The sequence below is a fragment of the Melopsittacus undulatus genome, chromosome 12 (assembly GCF_012275295.1).
Source record: "Melopsittacus undulatus isolate bMelUnd1 chromosome 12, bMelUnd1.mat.Z, whole genome shotgun sequence".
Lineage (NCBI taxonomy): Eukaryota > Metazoa > Chordata > Aves > Psittaciformes > Psittaculidae > Melopsittacus > Melopsittacus undulatus.
In genome coordinates, this window is record NC_047538.1 from 8,920,170 (window position 1) to 8,940,465 (window position 20,296).

The following is a 20,296-nucleotide window of genomic DNA, read 5'->3' on the forward strand; positions in this document are numbered from 1 at the left end:
TTGTACTCCACAGTGTAATCTCCACCTCCTCACAGCCCAGGAATGAAGTCTCTTGTGCAAACAGATCTCAAAATGCATGAAAACACAGCAATTTATAGCAGTCAGTAGGGAGTGACTGAAAACTAGTAACAAGTGACTTGAGCTAAAGCAAGTTCATGACCTAAAGAAGTTGCCTAGAACATACTGAAATCAATCTGCCACTTTTCAAGCACTCATCATACAAGAACGACTCTCTCAACACCCAGCTTAACTTGCCACAGCACCTTCTGTAATTCACTCTGCTGTTCTATGGGCTAGAGATGCCTTTAGACTTCACCATTTTATTTTGCTTTCTTCTATCCCTCTCCATCCCTAACAAAAACGACAGTCTTGGTAAACATAAATAGGTTAGTGATTTGTTTTCATAGGAGCTGCTTTTCCTGACAGAAAAAGTTGTTTGTTGAAACTAGGAATGAAATTTGCAAACCTGCACAATGCATGAAGACAAACAGAGCTCTGTCTATTGAACCTACTTCTATCTATGCAAAGAAAAAGGAGTAGGGCTTTAGTAAGTCAGCTGTAAGACAAGTTCAGTTAGGAAACCAAGGCTGTATCTTATCCATCAGGAGAAGCTATTACTTAGGGCTGTACAAAAACTGATGTTACCATCCCCTACCACTCTGCACCAGCAGCTGCATCTTGACCTCTACCTTTTACATGCCAACTTTAAGTTGTTATTCTTCCAAGCAGAGATAAGGCCACAACAGCCCCTGCTTTACCTGTTTGAGCTGCCTTCTTTGGAGTAAGCTCACCAATCATGTAGAAACTAGAGAGCACTCTACACAATTCATGCAAATGAAAATCAACATCAAGTAATATTTAATAAAGTTTATTAGGTTACTGAGTATTATCTACAGTCATAAAATAGAAAGTCAGGATTTAAAACTGTACAAAGCAACGTACTGGTGAGGTGAGAAGAGATGGAAACAAGGGAGCACGAAGAGCATTAGAAGTAGGAAGAACACAGCTACTTCCCTGGAGTTCTGGAAGACACTGGTTCAAGTCGAAGGCAACCAAGCAGGGCTCCACACACTGAATAGTCTTGTGTCCCACCCTGTAACAGAAACTAGTACAAACCCCTACATTAAAAAAGAAATCATATAACATTAGATTAAAAAAGGGGCACATCACACCCCACCCAGTCTTGGCACCAAATCTGTGCTTTAAAAAATATACTATGCAAGTAGTTTATCTTAAAAAAGGTACCTACAGCAGCTGTTTAAAACATGTTCTTATACATAACACCACAAATATATATTAACATTTTCAACAACTAAACTCATTTGTACCTACACAGAACTGAAGGGATAACTCAAGAGCAAAAAAAAAAAAAAAATACAAACCAACCACACAAACATTTTTCAAGACAAAGAAATGTGCAAAATAACCCCAGAAAGGCAGCATAGTAACCTGTGGAGAGGTCAAGAGAGCAGCTCCTGCTAGTAAAGGAGTGTCATCCTCTTTACTTGGCTACTGAGGTGAGAATCTATTTGGGATGTGCTGATTTTGCCTGAATTGCTTGTCCTCTTTATTGCAGTTCTCTCCTATCCCCACCCTCAGCTCTAGAGAGGTTCAGTTTCTTCTTGCTGTGCCTGAAGATCATCCCATTGGCTTCTGGTAAAGTCTCACCAGCTACATTCTGCAGCAATCACCCTCTGGATTTCTCATCTGCTGATGGGACTTCTGCAGCCACACTGCTGCCACTTCTCTGGGAAGACTCCCACCCACAAGCAAGAAACAGAACTATTCTGGCTGCATAGTTAAGTGGAGATTACACTGATGGTCTGTGACAGAAGCAAGCCTGGTCTGGATGCCTCTAAGCAGCTTACCTAAGAAGAGAATTCCCTGGCAGAGCCATCAGAGAAGCATGTAAGTATGTTTCTCTAAAGCCTTAACATGGAACAGGCTGTACAGAAGACAGACCTAAAATACAGGATGCATAGCCATCTAATAAATCCCAGCTCATACAGCCTATCTCAGCCTATTGAGGGAGAAGTTCACCCCTTCTGTGTACTCACATCTGCAAGGGACCCCTGATCCCAGACTAAAACCTGCAGTTTTAAGTCAGAAGAGAGCAGGTGAAGACACAGTACGACTGCTCAGTCAGCTCAGTCAAACCCTCTAAGAGGCAGCAGAACAGAGAACAGAGCAGAACTGTGCAAGCAGTGGTGATAAACAAGCACACAGGGATTCACTATGAAATAACATTAGTACATAGTGAGAAGTCCTGGCAGATACTGGCATCACTGACATCACCAAATTAGAAAGTCTCCTGGTGGAAGGGTTCTTGGTTTTGGTGTTTCAGGGCTTGGGGTTGTATTCTTAAATATTTATTTTTTGGTTTTTAAGAACTCAGCAATTAATTCTTGGTCTTACAGACTCTTCCCAGCTCTGCTGCTCACCGCATGCCTTTCCATTCTTAGAACCTGGTTTTAACATTCCCATTCCTAACGCCTTCCCTTTCCCCAGATTATGTTCTTCCCTTGGGCTGGTACAGAAAAACCATTCACTCCTAAGCTCTACAACCCAAAGGGTGCAGCACAGCCTTTCATCAGGAGAAGCAGGGAAGCACAGAGCTTCTGTAAATGTCCCTTTTGTAAGCATGCTAGGGAAGAATTCCAAAGAACAAAACACTTCAGTTGTGGAACAAGGATTACTTGAGAGTTGCCAATAAGGGCACATGGAGATCTAAGCAGTGGCAGGAATACTTTGGCCAAGGAGTTCCAACAGTAGCGATGACACAAGGGTGGAGAGCCCATTGCTCAGTGGGTCAACTTTGATATTTTTGCCTTGGTTCCAACTCTCCATCCTTGAACACGAAGGTCATTGGTAGAGCAGGTAACTCTTGAGGGATGCTGGCAGTGGCAGTGTAGGGATCTCATTCAGTCTTTCCTTGCCCAGAGCAAGCCTCACAGCTCGCCGACACAAGTCCATCAAAGGCAGTGGTTCAGCTGGGAAAAGAGACCCAAGACATTAATATACCAACCCACAAGTTACACTAGAAAGCCCACAAGGAAGTTCCCCTCTGCAATACCAGTTATTCAAATCGGAATTCATCTTCTAGCTTGTGCTACTTCCTACAGTACCCAAAAACCTTAAGATTTGCTGAAGTAAAACACTGCAGTGCACAGTCTGATAGCATGAAAGTACCATGATTTGTCTATATGTAGGATAACAGCTGTCAACCCCTTTGTTTGTATACATGCTTCCCATGAAAAACAAAGCCATCTGTCAAAGCTTCACATCACTACTTGTACTGTGACATTTTCCATTAGAGGATTCCCTCCTGTGTCAAACCAAGGAGAAACACAAGCCTTTGGCTATCCTTTCTGCATCCTGTACTTACACACACCGAACAAGATAATACTAGTTTTTCAGGAATGGCACATGGGACCCTTTGATGCTGAACATACAGGGTACAACATACAGGGTACGGAGGTCAAAGCCACAGTTGATACATCACAGCTGCACAGAAGGAAGATACAGATTAGCTTCTCACAGCTTCTGTCACTATGTCTGTCTAAGCTCACCTTTACACAACACACTGCTCAAGCCTAAGGGGTTTCTCCTCCCCCAAGAGAAGACTAACACAAAGACATCCCAAATTAAGCAGATACTTGGACATCCTTCTAAACGGCCTGAGGGCTCAGCATGCATCATTAGAAAGCTTCCTTTACAGACATCTTGGGCTAAACACAGACACACCTAAAAACATCCACAGGATGTGGAAGAGTTTGGCTGAGAAGCTGAAGTTTTCAAGAACCTTGATAGAAGCCAACAGCTTTAACTTCCACTAGACAAGCCAAATTAATCTGACTGTTCATATAACTGTTTTCAACAGCTGAGACACAGGCTTTGTTTTCTCTGAGCGTGGTCATGTTACTACATTTCTCACCAGAAAGGTGGACACAAGCTTGTCCCTTCCAGGTTCAAAGATAACAAACAGCTAACACTGAGAAGCTGAAGCAGAAGTGTTGTCAGTAGCCTTGATCAGGCCACTCCTGAAAAAGTAAACAGTCAGACTGCTCCATGTAGAAAACACTTCCAGTGAGAAGTGGAAAAAAGCTAATTTTCATCTCATGTTTGGCAACAAGTCTGTGAGAAGGAGAGTTTGTAAGCTGAGGAGAGACTTGGTAACAGAGTCAGGAAATGCATGCTTGAATTGAGCTGTCTCCTCCTCAAATTAGCAGCCAGAGCTGAACTAATGCCCTACTCCCCTCTCTCCTTCCCTGCTGTGGATCACAAGCTGTTACCTGCTCCAGGGGAAGCGTCAGTGGGACGTTTCTTCTAGCAGTTCTCCAAAGTTCTCCCCGTGCTTGAAGCACTGATTATTGTGAGTAATCACCTCTATATGCACCCCCCTTCTGCACTGATAGCTGGCTGGAGAGCAAGCAGATCCATCAGGGCAGTGCTGTTGCTCCCCAAGCCCCACGTCTCACACATGTTCTGTGCCACAAGTGAAAGGAAGGCTCTCAGCCCAAAGTACTGCTGGTCTTGCCTGCCCGTGACCTCCTTCAGGATCCATGCTGCCTCTTCTGCAGGGACAGGTCTTGACTGCTGGCCTGCACGTCTCAGCTCTGGCTGCAATACTGCCAGAGAAGCCTGTTATTGGCAGCACTCCTTTGGCACTTCCCAGTGTCGCTTACTCTTAAACCACTGGGATACAAATATGCTGTATTCCAAGTCTGTCCCAATCACTCCTGCTCCGTATGGAGATAGCTGGGACAGAGGCATTGTCTAGCCAACATCCCAGAGGACATGGGGCCCCAAACTGCAAAGCCTATAGACCTTAGCCTAACAAACACATTCCAGTTTAATGGCCTTAAAAGGAGAGGATCTTCTTCCCACAGAGTTTAAGGACAAGAACTTTGTCCTCATCTAGTTTGCACTGATAACCCTGTCTGACAAGAGGCCTCAAGACCAAAAGAGAAAGCACACACATATCTGACCTCCTTCCATTCACAACCACTGCAATCACTGGACAGTGTTGCTATTGAATGCTCAGAAGCAGTTAGAGCCAGACACCTTCTTTCTATCTGTGCCAAAATAGCATCCCGTCATTCCTGGCCTTATGCCCACAATTCACTCCTATGCTGAGAGCACATTACAACCAAATCCAATACTGGAGGTGGCCATTTCCTTGCTAAGTGCAGTTCTGTGCCAGCAGCTCCACAGACTTGCTGGCTTTGAGGGGAGCTGCAGATTTTGGCTTTGACCCTTAAAAACCCCTGGATACTGTAAGCTGGTGTGGCACAACAAACTGGGTTTCTTTCTCTTGGTGAGAAAATGCTCTGCCAAGAGCTCTCTATCTGGTCTTGCCGAGCTGAAACATACTTCTCAAAGCACTTTTGCTCTTACCCCTTTGCAAGGCTTTCCTGGCTATTCTGACAGCTCAGTTTTCGGGGTGCCCACTGTCACCCTTGTTGTAGCTCACGTCACCAGTGTCAGGGGTTTGCCATTGTTCGCCCAGCATTAGAACATGTTCTAAAGCACACATCAGAGCCCAGAATGTTACAGCCTTTGGGCAGACACTGTTCTGGAATGCAGGGGAAACACTGCTCTTTTCATATCAATACAGCCAAATTTATTTCACTAACATCATAAATCCAGATTTTAATCCACTTCCTTCACCTCTCTCGTCCACCCTACCCAGAGGACTGAGTCACAGTCTGGCCCCATGGGAACTTCTGACTATGAGAGATAACAGACTTTAGCACATTTGGACAGCCAAATTTATTACTAAACTTAAAGAGACTGATGTCCCTATTAGTTAAAGGGGCCGGCATGCAAGTTGGGTTGGCTACAACATCCAGCCCCGCACTAGAAATGAGCACACCCTGCCCTGAAAGAAGCAGAGAAAAAAGCTACTTTTTGGAAGATGAGATTCCCATTTTCTTAGGGTCAGATCTTCCCACTCTGGCCTGCAAGGGATTTTAAAAGTCCCTTCATCAGCCATCTGAGGAAGAGAATTGTCCCTCAGTGTTTCCTGCAAAGGGACACCAGGATTACACCCCCAATAGTACAACTGTCAGGACATTCCTGTTGATACTTGGGTAGCAGAATAGGAAGGCTTGTCATGTCTAGAAAGATAGCTGGCATCACCTCCCCAAACCTTAGTCTCTGTAGTGCCTTAGGAACAGTACATGTATACAGCCAAACTGAATTAGCCATTAAAGCTTCAGAGCTGTATCCTGTTCTGCCAACATGAAACCCTCAGCTCTTCAGAAGAATGAAAACCCTCCCCAGGATGGTCTAGTAAGCCTGCACTTAAGTAGCACACGGATCTGTGCTGTTAGAACTAATACAAGAAGTTATACTCACGGTCAAGTCCATTCAAGTAGCACATCCGTATTTCACAGTGCCCCCACACCGCGCTTACCACTGGATATAGCTTTTTCCCTTTGAGTCCTCGAAATGCAACACCCATGTATTGCCCATCTACAATGAAGCTCAGTGTCCCATCATCCATGTCCAGAACCACCAGGAAAGAATCCGGCACAATGAAAGTTTCATCTGGTTCTAAGAAGGCAGGGTAGGTTTTACTTGGCTGGTTCTTGCCATCATGGTACAGTCTGTTGCGCCCAAGGTCCCAGCCCCAAGATTCATGGTTATTTCCTACCAGTGTCGTGTATCCTACTGAATGCAAAGGGGCATCTGCTGTTGCCACCCCGACCACAGCATGTGTGCCTCGCTGCCTCATTGCCCATGTGATCTGCCACACGTGGAGTCCTCGGGTATATCCCACTTTGCCTCTGATGGCATCTGTACTCTGAGCCACCGGATGCCGGTGAAATATGAGTTTGTCATCCTCTTTCACAAACACATTCAGCGAGCGATCATCATTGTTCCATGAATGTAGTAACTGCACTTCATAGGACACCGGAGGCATGTCCAGTAGCAAATCCAGACGTGTGGGTTTGCTGTAGTCAAGTCCTTGGAGTTCCTGTTTCAATGGCCTGTATACAGGGTCCCTCATATCCACAGTCTTTATCCCACCTGTGACCTTCTGACCCATGGTGTGTTCTGATTTTGCCTATTTATAGGCTCATGGATTTAGCCGGCCGCTCCTGCTGGCATTCAGCCCTACAGAACAGGCTGCCAGGAGACTCTCAAGATGTGCACCAGTCAGTATTGCCTAATGGATGGAAAGAAAAACAAGGCAAGAGTTAAACATCACCATACACAGCCTTATAGGCAACATTTACAGAGCACTTCTTTAATCTGTTTATCCTGACAACTCATCCTTCCTTTCCACCAGCACAGCAGGGTAATGTGCGCTACTTATGCGGTATGCCTGGCATAGCAGGGATAGCATATAAATCAAATAGATAGGTACAAAGTTACTAATGTCCCCTTCAGAAAGGCACTTGAATCTCTGCTTCTTTCTCTAAGGAATGTATAGATTCAGCTCATCACTCCACACTGAATGCACTGCTGCTTATTACTGCATCACTAACCCTTAAGAGAGCACATTTGTACTTAAGCTGCCTCCAGCAAACCTTGCTTTTATGTCATGATCACTTCTATGGTGTCCAGAAAAATTCAAGATAGTTTAATCAGGGCAGAAGACTTGGAACTCTCCATACACAGTAATGCTGCAGACTCAAGTCTGCCCTGTTCATCTTCAGCTGGAAAGAAGACCGACAACAGGGTCTTGTATACACATAATTTCGCCCGGTCTTCCTGCCCCAGTTCATACCACAAGGTCAGGCTGAGCAAGACATCCCAGTTAAGGCCCAGGCTGCCCACTGGTGTTCATCAGCTTCTTCCAACCGCCATGGAGAATTTCTCCTGCCAAAGCCATCTCTGTAGCTATCCACAAGGGAGGCAAAACACACAGGGCATTTAACACAAGAGGAATCCCAACAGCTTCAGTCAATTTTTTAAATATAGACCTGAGTTGACAATTGCATTGTCTTTGGACACTACAGTAACATGCTATAGCTGACTGGTTGTTCTTGGGGAACCTCCAGGACATAAGCAACCCCTAGAATAAAGGTGACATGCTGCAAAGACACACAGGTAATGGCAAGATTTTCTTCCCTTGGCACAAACAGTTCCAAAAAAGAAGCAAAGCACTGCACACAAACCATCTCCCCATAGCAGTGATCAAGAAAGGTAAAAGCCAAGCAATAAAAGCTTCTCCATCTGGAGAATTACAAACCTTCCACAGAGCAGCTGGCACAGCAGCCAGCAGTTACAGATACAGGTTTGAGCATCCTTTGCAACCCCACTACAGCTCTGCTAAGTACCTTAGAGGCCTGACTGCAAAGCAGCAGACAAAACCTGCTGGGTCCAGCCTTGAGGGATGCCCATTCCAACAGCTATGGGCACTATTGGCACTGCTGAATCACTGCAGTCAAAAGCAAATAAAGCTGCTGTAGGCTGTCTTGAATGAGTAGCTTCAGTTGGGGCAGCTGCTCTTCTCCAAAAGGAAAGAATCCCTAGCTTGAGAAACAGGATCCAGGGGGAGGAGCAAGGTGCTTCTCACAGTTCTGCAGTTCTCCTTCCAAAGCTCAGAGAAACCTCTGAAGAGCTGAAGCCAGCTTGGCTACAGACAGTACTAACTCACTTCATGTACCTCTCCTCCAGCACTGCATCCACCAGTGTCTCTGCTCTCACTCACAACACAAACAAGCCTCCAAGGCAGCTGCCAAACTGGGGGCAGCTATTGGGAGAATGAAATGGGAGGGGAGGGAACCAGCTTTCTAAGAAAAAAAAAAGTGTTATTTTAACATTTCCTGAAGTGAGGCAATCACACAGTGCTGCTGCCAGCTGCACTCCCAAGCAAGGACCTCATCTGGCACAGAAAACAGAGCATGAATCATATCTGCTTTAAAAAGAAGGTTACTGGACCTAAGAAGCAAAGCTTCAGCTAGAAGGTGACAGGGAAGGCTCATGTTTGCTCTAGGTTAGGGAGCAATTCACCAGCTTCCTAACAGGTGTTTACTATTGGTCCAGAGTATGCCATTGGAACCGTGAGATCAAACTGTAGTTCTTAGGAGAAACAGAACTACTTTTCCTTCCCTCTTTTTAAATATGGGAAGAAAAATGCCCAAGGGTCCTTAAAAGTCACATCCCAACACCAAAGCTGTCAAACCAAGGCTGTCAACAAGGCACTGGCTAAAGCACACTTGGAAATCTACAAGCAAATTCAGCTGTTGGAATTTTGATTAGGATAAAGCATTGTTAGGAGGCAGGCAGATATACTAAGGGCTCTACAGTGTGCATGAGAACACTCCATAGGAAGCTAGAACCAAAGCAGACTGCAGGGCTATTGGCGCCGACTGTGCTGAAGCACAAAGTGCTCAAGAGAAGAGAACGCAGTTTTGTGCTCTCCTTTAGCAAAACAATGCCTCATTCCTTATGGCTTCTTGCCTTTTGCCAACAAAAGCTTCAGCATACTTTCCTAAAGGCTGCTGCACCAGAGAGGGAATCACCACTGTGAAGGACAGCAGGGACTTCTGAAGCACATGGGATAGGAATACCTCTCACTGCCTGCTTCAGAAAGAAAGCAGCTCCTGCTGAACACAAGCACCTTGTATTTAGTTATGACACCTTCCCCAGGCAAACTATTAACACTAAATGAAGGACAACAGCTAGAATAAAGCAGAGAAAGGGGAAAAGGCAAAGATTGGAGCAAAGGGGTGGGTTAGAGTGAGAACAGGTTTAATGCTAAACACCATATGCCAAGATCAAAGTGCATCATGGCTCCTTATTAGGGCAAGGCAACAGTTCCTGCTCAGAGCTGGCTCCATTGTTCCTGGCACTGCTCTAGAACTGCAGGGTGGCACCTTGCCCTACAGCTAGGAAGCACAATTACACTCTCAGTCTTCAAAACTAAAAGCCTCATCATGCGCAAGACAATACAGGTACTCTCACTCAGGACAGATACAGGAAAGCTCTCCCTCTTCAATGAATGGCTTAATGCCTTAGGCAGCTTGATATGAGACACAGCCAACCATAAATGAATAGATATGCGAGGGAATTAGCTACTTCAAAGCCTTTGAGCCTGAAGTATAAGTGTAAGCACTGAAAGTGCTTTTATCTGGCATTATCAACAGCTCAGGCTTGCTGCAATTCTGCTCTGCTTTGTAAACACAAGCTCATCCCCATGACACTCTGTTCTGCTCCCATGCTATTTTCAGTTCTTTTGTTCACCTCTAGGCTTAAAAGCTTTGGAACAAAATTATAAGAGTGTCTCAGGAAAACAAATATTCACTGCTATTTTCAGGGAGAATTAGATCTCCCTCAGTTTAGCTGTTCTGAGCAAGTAGGCAATTTGCCATACTAAAGATATGCCAGGTTTCAAAACCACTGCTAGCTGCAAATAGAGCAAGGCAGGAGACAGCAAAGGCATTTCAGAGGCAGCTGTTGAAATCCCAGCTGCTGAATGGGGAGAACACAGCTCCAAAGAGTATATGCGGCAGAGCAGAGCTGGTGTCCATCTTCTGTTTACACACTGACATGAACCAGGCAAGATAACTGCCTACACAGACTCCTCCAGTTGATGTAGTCACCTTGATTTAGTTCATCAGTAGGTTGTGTACCACAGAACAGAGGCATTCTGTGCCCATGGAACAGTTTACCCCCTTCAGCTTGCAGTGAACCTCAGGATGCAGCCAAGAACCCAGTGAGGGAGATGTTCTGCTGGAGACAGTTGAGACCTTCGTGATGTTTTGTCCCCCAGTATGAATCAAAGAGCTCATCTTGATTTCAGTTACCTCCCTAGTGTCCCCCAAAACCTTGCCAGCATGATGCTAAGCAGGCTAAACAATCCACACAGCTAGGTTTAAAGAAGCCATCCACATTCAAAACAAGGCCCCTTACTGCTCTCTGATGATTCACCTCATTCCTACCTATTCAAACCCATTCACCTCATCCAAAACACACTAGAAATGCAATCCAAGCTATCAATATAGTGAACTTAAGCCAAAGAATTGTCACGCAAAATACCCTCACTGTTTTATCTGAAGCCAAGTGGCTGTTCTTTCCCATGCAGGTTATATCACCCAGTGGGAGGTTACTTCAGGTACCCACATCTCAGAGTGATGTAAGAATTTTAACAGGCTGCTGTGCAGATTTCCAGCTCCATTTGGAAGCAACATGCACAGCAGCAAGAATCATCAAAGTCCCAGTCCAACATCCGCACACAAGTGTTAATACTTGCCATTCAGGAGCCACTGCCCCTGCTGGTTCCAGTAACTAACACAACTGAGCTGCCAAAGGGATGCCAGAGTCATAGTATAGCACTGATGGTTCACAACTGAGAGATCCAGAGCAGAGTTCTCAGAAGCATCTCTCCAAAACAAAGGGAAGCAAAAAAAAAACCCAAAACCTATTGCAAGACACCTGCAGTTGTTAAAGCACCTGTGAGGCACTCAGCCACTGAAAACATCTGTGTTCTGGAGGCTAAAGGCTAGAAAACCATTCTTCTTCTGTTAAACTTCACCAGAAATAAGGACCAGAACCACTTCAGTCACAAGAAGTTTGATAACTTTAGTTCAGAAAACCACCGACTCCTCACAGGTCCTCCCTTGTGCTTACAGAACACCCATCTGGAACATCAACTCCAAGAATACATGAAGGCTCTGGAACACCTTCATTCCTGATCCAGTTTTTCTTTATTTGTTCAAGTCAGTTGACTGTGGCTCTGTTTTCCCCCTCCATAACACTGAGTGTGCTGCTACACTGAGACCAGACCTTTAAACACCCTGGCATACTACTCCAGGTGCTCAACAATGAATCAGAGCCCTACCATAAAGATTTCCAGGAAAAAGGAAATATATATTCCAGGAAAAAGGAAATAGATATTCTGCACATGAGCATTTCCTTGCTTACAGCTTTGGAAAGCTGAACTACAGCATCCCAGACAATACTAACAAATGATACTAACAGACAACTGCTTTGCTTAGGTGTCCATGATTTATCTAGTAAAACATTAAGCAAACTTGGTCCATATTCTTAGGCTACATGTTCATCCCACATGCCAACAAAAGAGCTGCCCTACTTGTAGCTTGCTGACTAAACTGCTGGCAGCAGCTTACCTGAAGACACCTTTCAAATCCTTCAGGTATGTGCACAACCTGTATGTTATGACTCCCCACAAACATCCCTCACAGTGCCAGCCCTTCCTGCACATGATTCTAGAAGCTGCTTCACCACCAGAGGTTTTCCCCTTCCTCTCTTGGTGGTGCTAGGAACACATCCCTTGATCATGCAGACCTTGTGTAAAACCGAGCTAAAAGCAAAGGTGGATCAGCAGTGCTACAGAATAAATGGGGTGGAGAAAGAAGAACTTGCATGCCCCAAACAGTGTTCAAATTTTAGCCTCAAAGGACCAGGATGCTCCATTTTCACTCGTGTTAATTCTTAGCATCACAAATACACACCTGCCTTGGACTGGGTATTTCCGCTTACTGCAGAAGCTAGTCACATAAGCCTGGGACACTCCACTCAGCATTTATGCTATCACTTTGCCACATTCTGGCTTTAGCACCCTGCCCACCCCACTAAATACTGATCAAGCCTTGGGGAAAGAGAGTCAGCTCACCTATACAGTTGAAGTTTCAGTGCTGTGTTAGCAGAGACCAAGCAGCTATGGAAGAGATGACAGGACTAGTTGGAGTGTTGCAACTCTGCTTAGATCAGGACTGGGCAGGCAACCTCAGTGCACAGCACTGGTTTTGGCAGCCAACAGCCTCACTGCTTGTGCCACACACAGAGGGTTGCCACAGGGGCAGCTTCCTCAGCCCCACCTACTGAGGAGCAGGGGTGGTTTGGATCAGCAGGTTGAGCTGCTGGCAGGGCTGTGTGGCCTCCACAGAAAGTGAAACTGTGCTCTCAGTGAGTGCAAGAGATTGGGCAAGGAAGAATGAAGCAAGATGGCACATGTCCCAGCAGTCAGCAAACAGCCAGCACTGTCCTCCGGCAGTTTAAGAGGCCCCTGGTAAGTAACTGCTCCAGATACACCAGGGATGGTGAGAACAAGGCAGTTTATTTCAGCTGCCTCACTAAGCAAACAGCCTCATTCACCTGCTAAGCAGACACCAAGAGCTCTGTCCTCTGTACATTAAGCAGCTAGCATTAGGATGCCCACCTGAGATCTACTAGAAATGGGTTGTGTCCAAGGAAGCCAGGAGCATGGCATCATACAATGCTGCTAGGATTTGCAACCACTAAGAAGTACTTGTCTGTACCAACAGAGCACTCCAACATTGCTCTCCTTGGGATAATTCAGACTGCAGAAGATTTCTAGCTACTTTTGCAGTGTTGCCAGGCAGGGTGATGAAGGCAGCAAGCTCTTACACTTGGCGTGAGGTGTCTGTTTCACCAAAGCAAAGCACTGAGGTTATTTACAGCAGCTCATATGAGTAAACTAAAACCTAAAGTAAGAACCACCCCCCATTTTCAACTCAGCACTTACAAGAAACCAACTTAAGCAAGCTTCAACTGTTCACATAGCCAGGCAGTTCCTGTGAACTGCAGCACTGCAGGATCTGGCAGGAAATACTAAGGAAGGTGAGAGAGGTTACTTTGTATCTTGCAATGATGGAAGCAACCCAGACAAAAGGAGTTCAGAAGTTACCACCTGAGATGTCTCCTGTTAAAGGTCACTTACAAACAGCAATTTTGGTTGCAGAGAAGCTACAATGTTTCTTTAAATGAACACAGAGACCTTGGGCTGGTTTTCCTGGCAGAGAAAGTTTAGTGGAGGTTTCAGAAAGGCCATGAGCTCTGCGTAAGGCTCACAGGTACCTCAGGAATGCCAACTGCATGCTAAAGACCAGACACAAAGTCTCCTCAAGGCTCTTTAAAGCAGCTTCTTAGAAGCAGATTGCTCTAACATGTCTGTGACAATGCCATCTTTGGTGGGCATCAAGTCTAAAGCATCAAACCTTTGGAGTCAAGTTCTCCTTTTCACTCAAACCCTGTACTTAAAATGACAGGTTCCTGTCTAATAAGCCTTCAGAACCACAGTCAAACATGTTCTTCCACGGGTTCTGCCACTTACAACTAGTGTGTGTTCATATCAGGACAAGGAGACTCTGGCTAGGAACAGCTCATATATTGGTAGTGTTACCCAGATGTTAGCAGGAGTTAAGCCATTTGCACTGGGTTCCAAACATCTTTGTTGTACAACAGATTTACTCCAAACATATCCCTAGTGTTGTATAACACTGCCTCACAGGCAAACAAGTGCCTGTTCTGCAGAGTAAACAGCACTACATGGCATAAGAAGGCTTGCTAGGATGATGATTAAGCTCAAGAAAAGCCAATGAAGTTGGGTTCCAGGTAGAAATCAGCATCTCATTCATGCTTTGTGCCATGAGAAAAGACTGTCACATGCTCAGATGACAGCTCAGCTGGTAGCCTAACCACTTGCCTGTGGCTCTGAAGTTAACAATACATACAAATGAATTACAGACATCACTTGTTTTCAATGCACAAGCTGTGGGCAAGCTGTAGTGGGGACATTGCTGCTGATGAGATGTGTCAAGTTCAGCTTTGAACCATAGATCAGCACTCCAGATAGATTCTTTTGGTGGAAATAACCAAGCAGCTGTGGTTTGGCAGTTAGGTCTGAGCTGAGACAGCACCTGTACATAGTGTTACAGGAGCAGAAAGCCTGACACTGTAAGAACAAGGATGTGACAGCAGGGGCACAAAGCAAAGCAGCAACTGGAGAGAGCCTGGAAGCAAGCAGTGAATTGGTACAATTACTATATTCAGGTACAGCCCTGTTCTCAAAGTGCTTTGCACACCATCAGCACAGCCATTCTGGAGTGCAAGCTGCTTACAGCTGATTGCAGTGGTTTGAGCAGCTTATGGAAGGCTATAGCACTCCAGCTGACAACATGTTCTACCAGCACAGCCAGTTCTCTGCATGCTTCAGCACGCAGATACCCACTTGGGGAACACAGCAGCACCAGATCAAGTACCTTCCAGATCAGGCAAGACATCCCTCCCACACATAGGATTCTCATCACGCTGGTCACGTTTGGCAAAGTAATTTTTTTTAACTCCTGGAACCACTTCCAGTCTGAACCTATCAGCCAAATGATGCTTTTCCTCATTGCTTGTGGCAAGAATCTGTTTTCTGGGGATAGAGTTTGCTTGTATGAAATTAGAACTGTTTGATGTAACTCTGGAAGGCTGCTCCCAGGTGGCTTCAGTAGAGTCTCTGCTTTAAGAAAAGGCACCTGTGTCTCAGAAGAGCTTACTCCAAGGAGAGAAAAACCCCAGTCTAGTGTAGATGTGCCAACTGCAGAGGTCACCTGCAAGAGGCACGCAAGAGATGGCTTTATGCTTTGTTTGCAGACTAAGCACTAAGGGAAATCACACAGGCATCAAGAAGAACGGTGACAAACCTCTTTTTTTCATCTTGCCCAGAGGTTCACCGTTCTTATGTTTTTGTACCTGTCCAGCCACCTTCAATTCATTTTTGCTGGTGTTATTGAGACTCTTCATATAACCACGCTTCCAGAGGAAGCCTCACATCCCTGAAGGCTACAATCTATGCCTGGCACATTGTAAACAGAAAACCCCAGTTCTATAAACAAGCTTCACTTGAAACACTAGTTCATGGGCCTGAATTACCCACAACAACATCTAACAGAACTTGTCTTACAGCTTCCCTGTCCTTTAGCACTCAGCTCCACACAGCTTTTCTACTGCCATCCATTCTTAAACAATAGCCTAGTTCTTCAATTTCCAACCCTAACTATTCTATGATTCTATAACCAAGGATTACACTGAGGCTTCTGTTCAGATACCATATACCCTTTGATAAGGGCTTTCAGAGGGGGTTGTCATTTTATCTGTATAAGGAGCTTCTCAATTCTAAGACAGCCAAATGCTAACACAGCCAGCATGGAATGTCCCACATGAGCTTACCCTCAGGACCTGTAGGTTAGAAAGCTACTCAGGAAGAAGTCCCAGAGTGTTCCTGGGCTCTTAGTCCAGCCTAAAACACTTGAGGAAGAAGCTAGCATTTAAGTCTGCCTTTGAACTGTGCCTTAAAATGTTATCAAAAGATGGTCCAAGCAGCGTCAGGAAAATGAACAGGAATGACAAAGGTACCTGCCTTGTCAAAGTTAAAACTACAGCACTGCTCTGCTTTAGTTTCCCATTCAAACATATTTCAGTCACAGTAATTATGTTGGTCAGCTACTCAAAAACTTCTGTCTGAAACTCATCTGGAAGCAGGGAGAAGCAGGGGTAGCAGGACAGGCTACCTCTCACTGCAGTTACTGCCTGGACCAGAGGATCATCATCAGGTCACGTCTTGCTCTAGTGTAATGAAAACCAGTCTATTAGTTACCATGCTCTCTTCCTCCAGCCCTTCCCACTCCCTCATGCTCCTATATCAATGCAGTTATCACTGCAATCACACTGAAGATGGATTTAGGGAACCAATCCAGGATGATGTTCCCACAGCTGTTTCACTGCCCTGTGCTGCAGACATTCGCCCCAGCTCACAAGAGGAGCAGAAGCAAGCAGCAGTTATTTTGACAGCCACTACCCTCCAAAGCCATTCAACAGGAGAAGCAGCGAGCTGCTCCACATTGGTGTCTGTAAAATCAAGCCAGCACCTGACCAAATTACCATGCCTGCCTTATGTTTTTCCCTCCTTCCCTGGAGCACTGAAGCCAAACATCCCAAGATAGGCTGCATTTAGAAAGGCATTTCCTCAACAATTAAGCCACCATAAATTTTAAATAGTAGATGCTTATGTTCAGAACTATTTGCATTAGAGAAGCCCACATAATCCATCATGAGCCACCCACTTGCATTAGAATTCCTTGCTTTTAGTTATTTCCCCACTTAACAATTTGCAGCCTACACAGCCCAGTGTCAAGCCTCATGTCCATTGAAGTATCTTGATTCATTAGTTTTGTCTGACAATCAGTAGGTGGGAAGGGGAGCAGTGGGTGGAAAGAATGAAGCTTTGATGTTTCTACCTCTATCCAAAGTTTCCATTCCTATATGAAAAGTGCTTTTTTGCCCAGCAACATAAGTCATCAGGACAAAGGTTTTAGTAACAAAATCCTGCTTCCTCCCTCACACAGTTAATGCATTACTGTGATTTAATGCTAGCAGCTGGATTAAAACCAATCCATGTTCAAAGTCTCAGCAGTCACCTGCCAAAACTCCCATCTCCTTCCTAGGTAACAACAGGGCAGAGCAAAGACACTTTGTGGAGCTGTATCTTGTGCTGTGCTCTGCCAGTTCACAGGTCAGCCCCTCCTGTTTCAGCTGTCCTTGGCCTACAAGCAAAGTTTCAGAAGGCCTTTCTCATATGTTATGTTTGAAGGAATGGGGGAAGTAACATGGCTGGGCTTGTGATAGGCTTGAGTAGATCTACGGTATCCCAATTGCTGGAAGTGCTAGTTCAGAAGTCCTAGTTTTTTCCTGGATAGCTGCCATGCTGCTTTCAGTGGGCAGAATAAGGCAATGCACAACACCTCCATAAACACAGATCCCATCAGGAGTTGGATGAAGTCACCTGGTACACCCCAAGTACCAATACTTGAGAGCATTACTAATACTAATGCATGAGAACAGGAATTGAGCCTGTTACTGTATTAGAGGCAGATAGATTTGGGTATTATAGACCTGAAAAGCAGCATTTTCTCAAACAGATGGCTTGAAAATGTAACATACACAGCAGATTGTGAGGATTCCAATCCCTGCTCCTAAAAGTAACACAGTCTACAGTCAGGAGACTTGTTAAATCCAGCAGGATTCCTTCTCAGGAAAACCACAGCAGTTCAAGCTCTTTCAGCTTTAAGATTAGAGCCACCTCCTTCCTCTTTCCAGAGATGTCACAAGTACTGGTAACAGTAAAGCAAAAAAACCCCAGCAGAGCAGCTGCCAAGCACCAGATTACTCAGCCTTTTGCACTCAAATAGGTTTATTGTGTCTGAAGCTTCAGTACATTTATCTACATCAAATACATCTCTGCCAGAAGGGAAGCTGTGCAAGTGTCTGGTACCACTCATCAGCGCTATGCAAAAAGCCTAGTTGAAATCTGGGCTGAGTACTAGTAACAGATAAGCCTTGGTCCATTGCAACAGTGTCTCTGCTCAAGCAGAGCCCTGGACTCAAAGTGCCACAAAGAGAACACTGCTCACTGCAAACAAGGGCAGAGCAGCACAGTCAATCACAGCAAAATCAGGGCCTTCTGGTACAGAACTGAGTCTGCATTCCATCCCTGCTTCATTGCCACTCAGCGTGGGAAGCTCCAGCACATCACCTTCCTTGGATCTGGATTTCACCCATTTGATGGGCAACAATACCACTGTCAACCTGCACACAGGGCAGGAGAAATGCTTTTTGTGAGAGTAGAAGGTCACTGAAAGTGTTGTTACATACATATTCCTGCATCACAGGGAGAGAAGGTGACCAACAGGACCACAGAGGACACCCCACAAACTGCCTGCTATTGAGGAGGAAATCCAAGGCCCAGCACCCTTAATGCTAGCAGGATGATATTCAGTTCCTCACAGAAAGCTGCTTTATCCCTGATATTTAAGGAAGCAAATATTAGCTTTTCTTTCTCCTCCAGTTTTACAATTTATTTACATTTGCATTCTCAGCAGCTCAGCTGGCATCCTCCTCCTCATATTCAACATAATGCTCTACTTCAAGTTCATCCTTCTCACTCTCCCTTTTACTGTCTGCATTTAGCCACAGCAATCCTGACAGTCAGTAGGATGAATGTAGGAAGACTCCCATCCGGCCATGCAAGCTTGCTGCTATTTTCCAGGGAGGAAATAAGCCCCTCAGTCATGAACTAATGAGTTTCCTGACTGAGCCTTTTCCACCTGATCAAATACTATGACAATCAAATCATGAGACATAGAAAATTCATTCTGTAACCCTGAGGCTTAATGCTACTCATGATCTGTGCATAACTAGCATGGCTTTCCACACATGACCAGTGCTGGAGCATAACCCAACCCATACAGAGCTTGAAGCAGAAAAAGAGCAGAGGAGGATGCACTATTAACAAGCACAACTTCTCCCCAAGCTCTTTCCTTCCACCAGCTCATAAACTGCAGCCTGCTCCAACCTGTACAGTAAGTTTCCCTACACCCTTTCACCACCAGGTCAAGAGTGAACATTAACTGTGCTCCTTTGACCTGTCACGATAGTCACGTCCCTCTTTAGAGAGGGGTTGACATCAAGCAGTCAAACTAAGTGCCAGATATAAGCTCTGCAGTTTAGCAACTGGCTTATATATTGTCTTAGTAAACATCATGTAAGCCTGGAAGGTAGAGAGCATGCTAAAGCCTTGGGCAGGAGTGCCTATGAAGCAAAACGTCTTCTGAAGATACATTTAATTCATACTTCGCAATTCAGGAGCTCCTGAGGTTGTTTCCAGCCTGGCTCTGCAGATGAGTCTTGTCGGCTATCAACCACTAAAGCAGCCTGCCCATTTCCAGAAACTCCTCTGACAATATCAGAGCAAAATGCCTATACAAACTCACTCCATAGAATCAGACCAATACAGGCTGGAAAGGACCTCAGGAGGTCTCTAGACCCACCTCTCCCTCAAAGCAGGGTCAGATTAGGTTACAGCTTTATCCAGTTTAACCTCATAAACCTACAAAAAAGACTGTACAACATCTGGGCAAACCTGTTCCAATGCTTGACAAGCCTCATGGTGACAAAACTTCTCCTTGTACTCAAGATTAAGCATCTTCCTCCCTGTTCAAGTCATTCCAGTTTTAGGTCAAATTTAGTGTTAAACCTCAGGTCAAATAAACCCTACAGAAGTGAACATAGTTCAGCCTCTTGTACCAGCTGTTATTGCCCCCTTGGTGACAGCATATGAAACACTAAGCACAGACTTAGCCCACAGGTCTCTGCCTTACCTTGCCACATGGTAAAACTCAGCATTCCTCCACAAAGTCTACCCACATCTCTTCATTAAAGGCTTCTTAAACATTGGAAAAGAAAACTGACATTACATCCTTGTGTGTAAAGACCCAGGCGATCTTCCATAGCTTCAACTACAGAGTCAGATCCTTCCTGTCCCAAGGGCTGTGGAGACTGAGGTGTCACCACTGAAGACAAAAACCTCACAAGAGGAGGCAGTTGAGTCAGAGGAAGTGATTTTTGTTTTCATACTGTTGAGGAAACAATCTGTTCATTTAAGCAAAATGATGAGGTTTGAAGTCAACCCCTACGCAAGTATCACACAGTCATGACAGGGACTTTAAATTAAGTTTAGGCTTCCAAACCCCAA

At 45.1% G+C, this 20,296-nt stretch overlaps 1 protein-coding gene across 5 annotated transcripts in view; it reads right to left on the reverse strand.

Annotated features, from left to right (window-relative positions):
- Positions 1 to 852: 852 nt before the first annotated feature.
- The window catches only part of SPSB1 (splA/ryanodine receptor domain and SOCS box containing 1), a 32,544-nt gene continuing 13,100 nt past the window's right edge, over positions 853 to 20,296 (reverse strand). For 3 of the 5 annotated variants that reach the window (XM_034068243.1, XM_031043896.2, XM_031043894.2), the window contains exons 2-3: positions 6,361 to 7,174; positions 853 to 2,990 (exon numbers count right to left, since the gene is read on the reverse strand). In XM_034068243.1, coding sequence (XP_033924134.1) covers positions 2,863 to 2,990; positions 6,361 to 7,054 — 822 coding nt within the window. In that variant the 5' untranslated portion in view covers positions 7,055 to 7,174 and the 3' untranslated portion in view covers positions 853 to 2,862. Of the gene's footprint in view, positions 2,991 to 6,360; positions 7,175 to 12,592; positions 12,656 to 19,922; positions 20,108 to 20,296 lie in introns of those variants that run through there. The other 2 variants (XM_005143256.3, XM_031043895.2) reach the window with 2 other exon arrangements.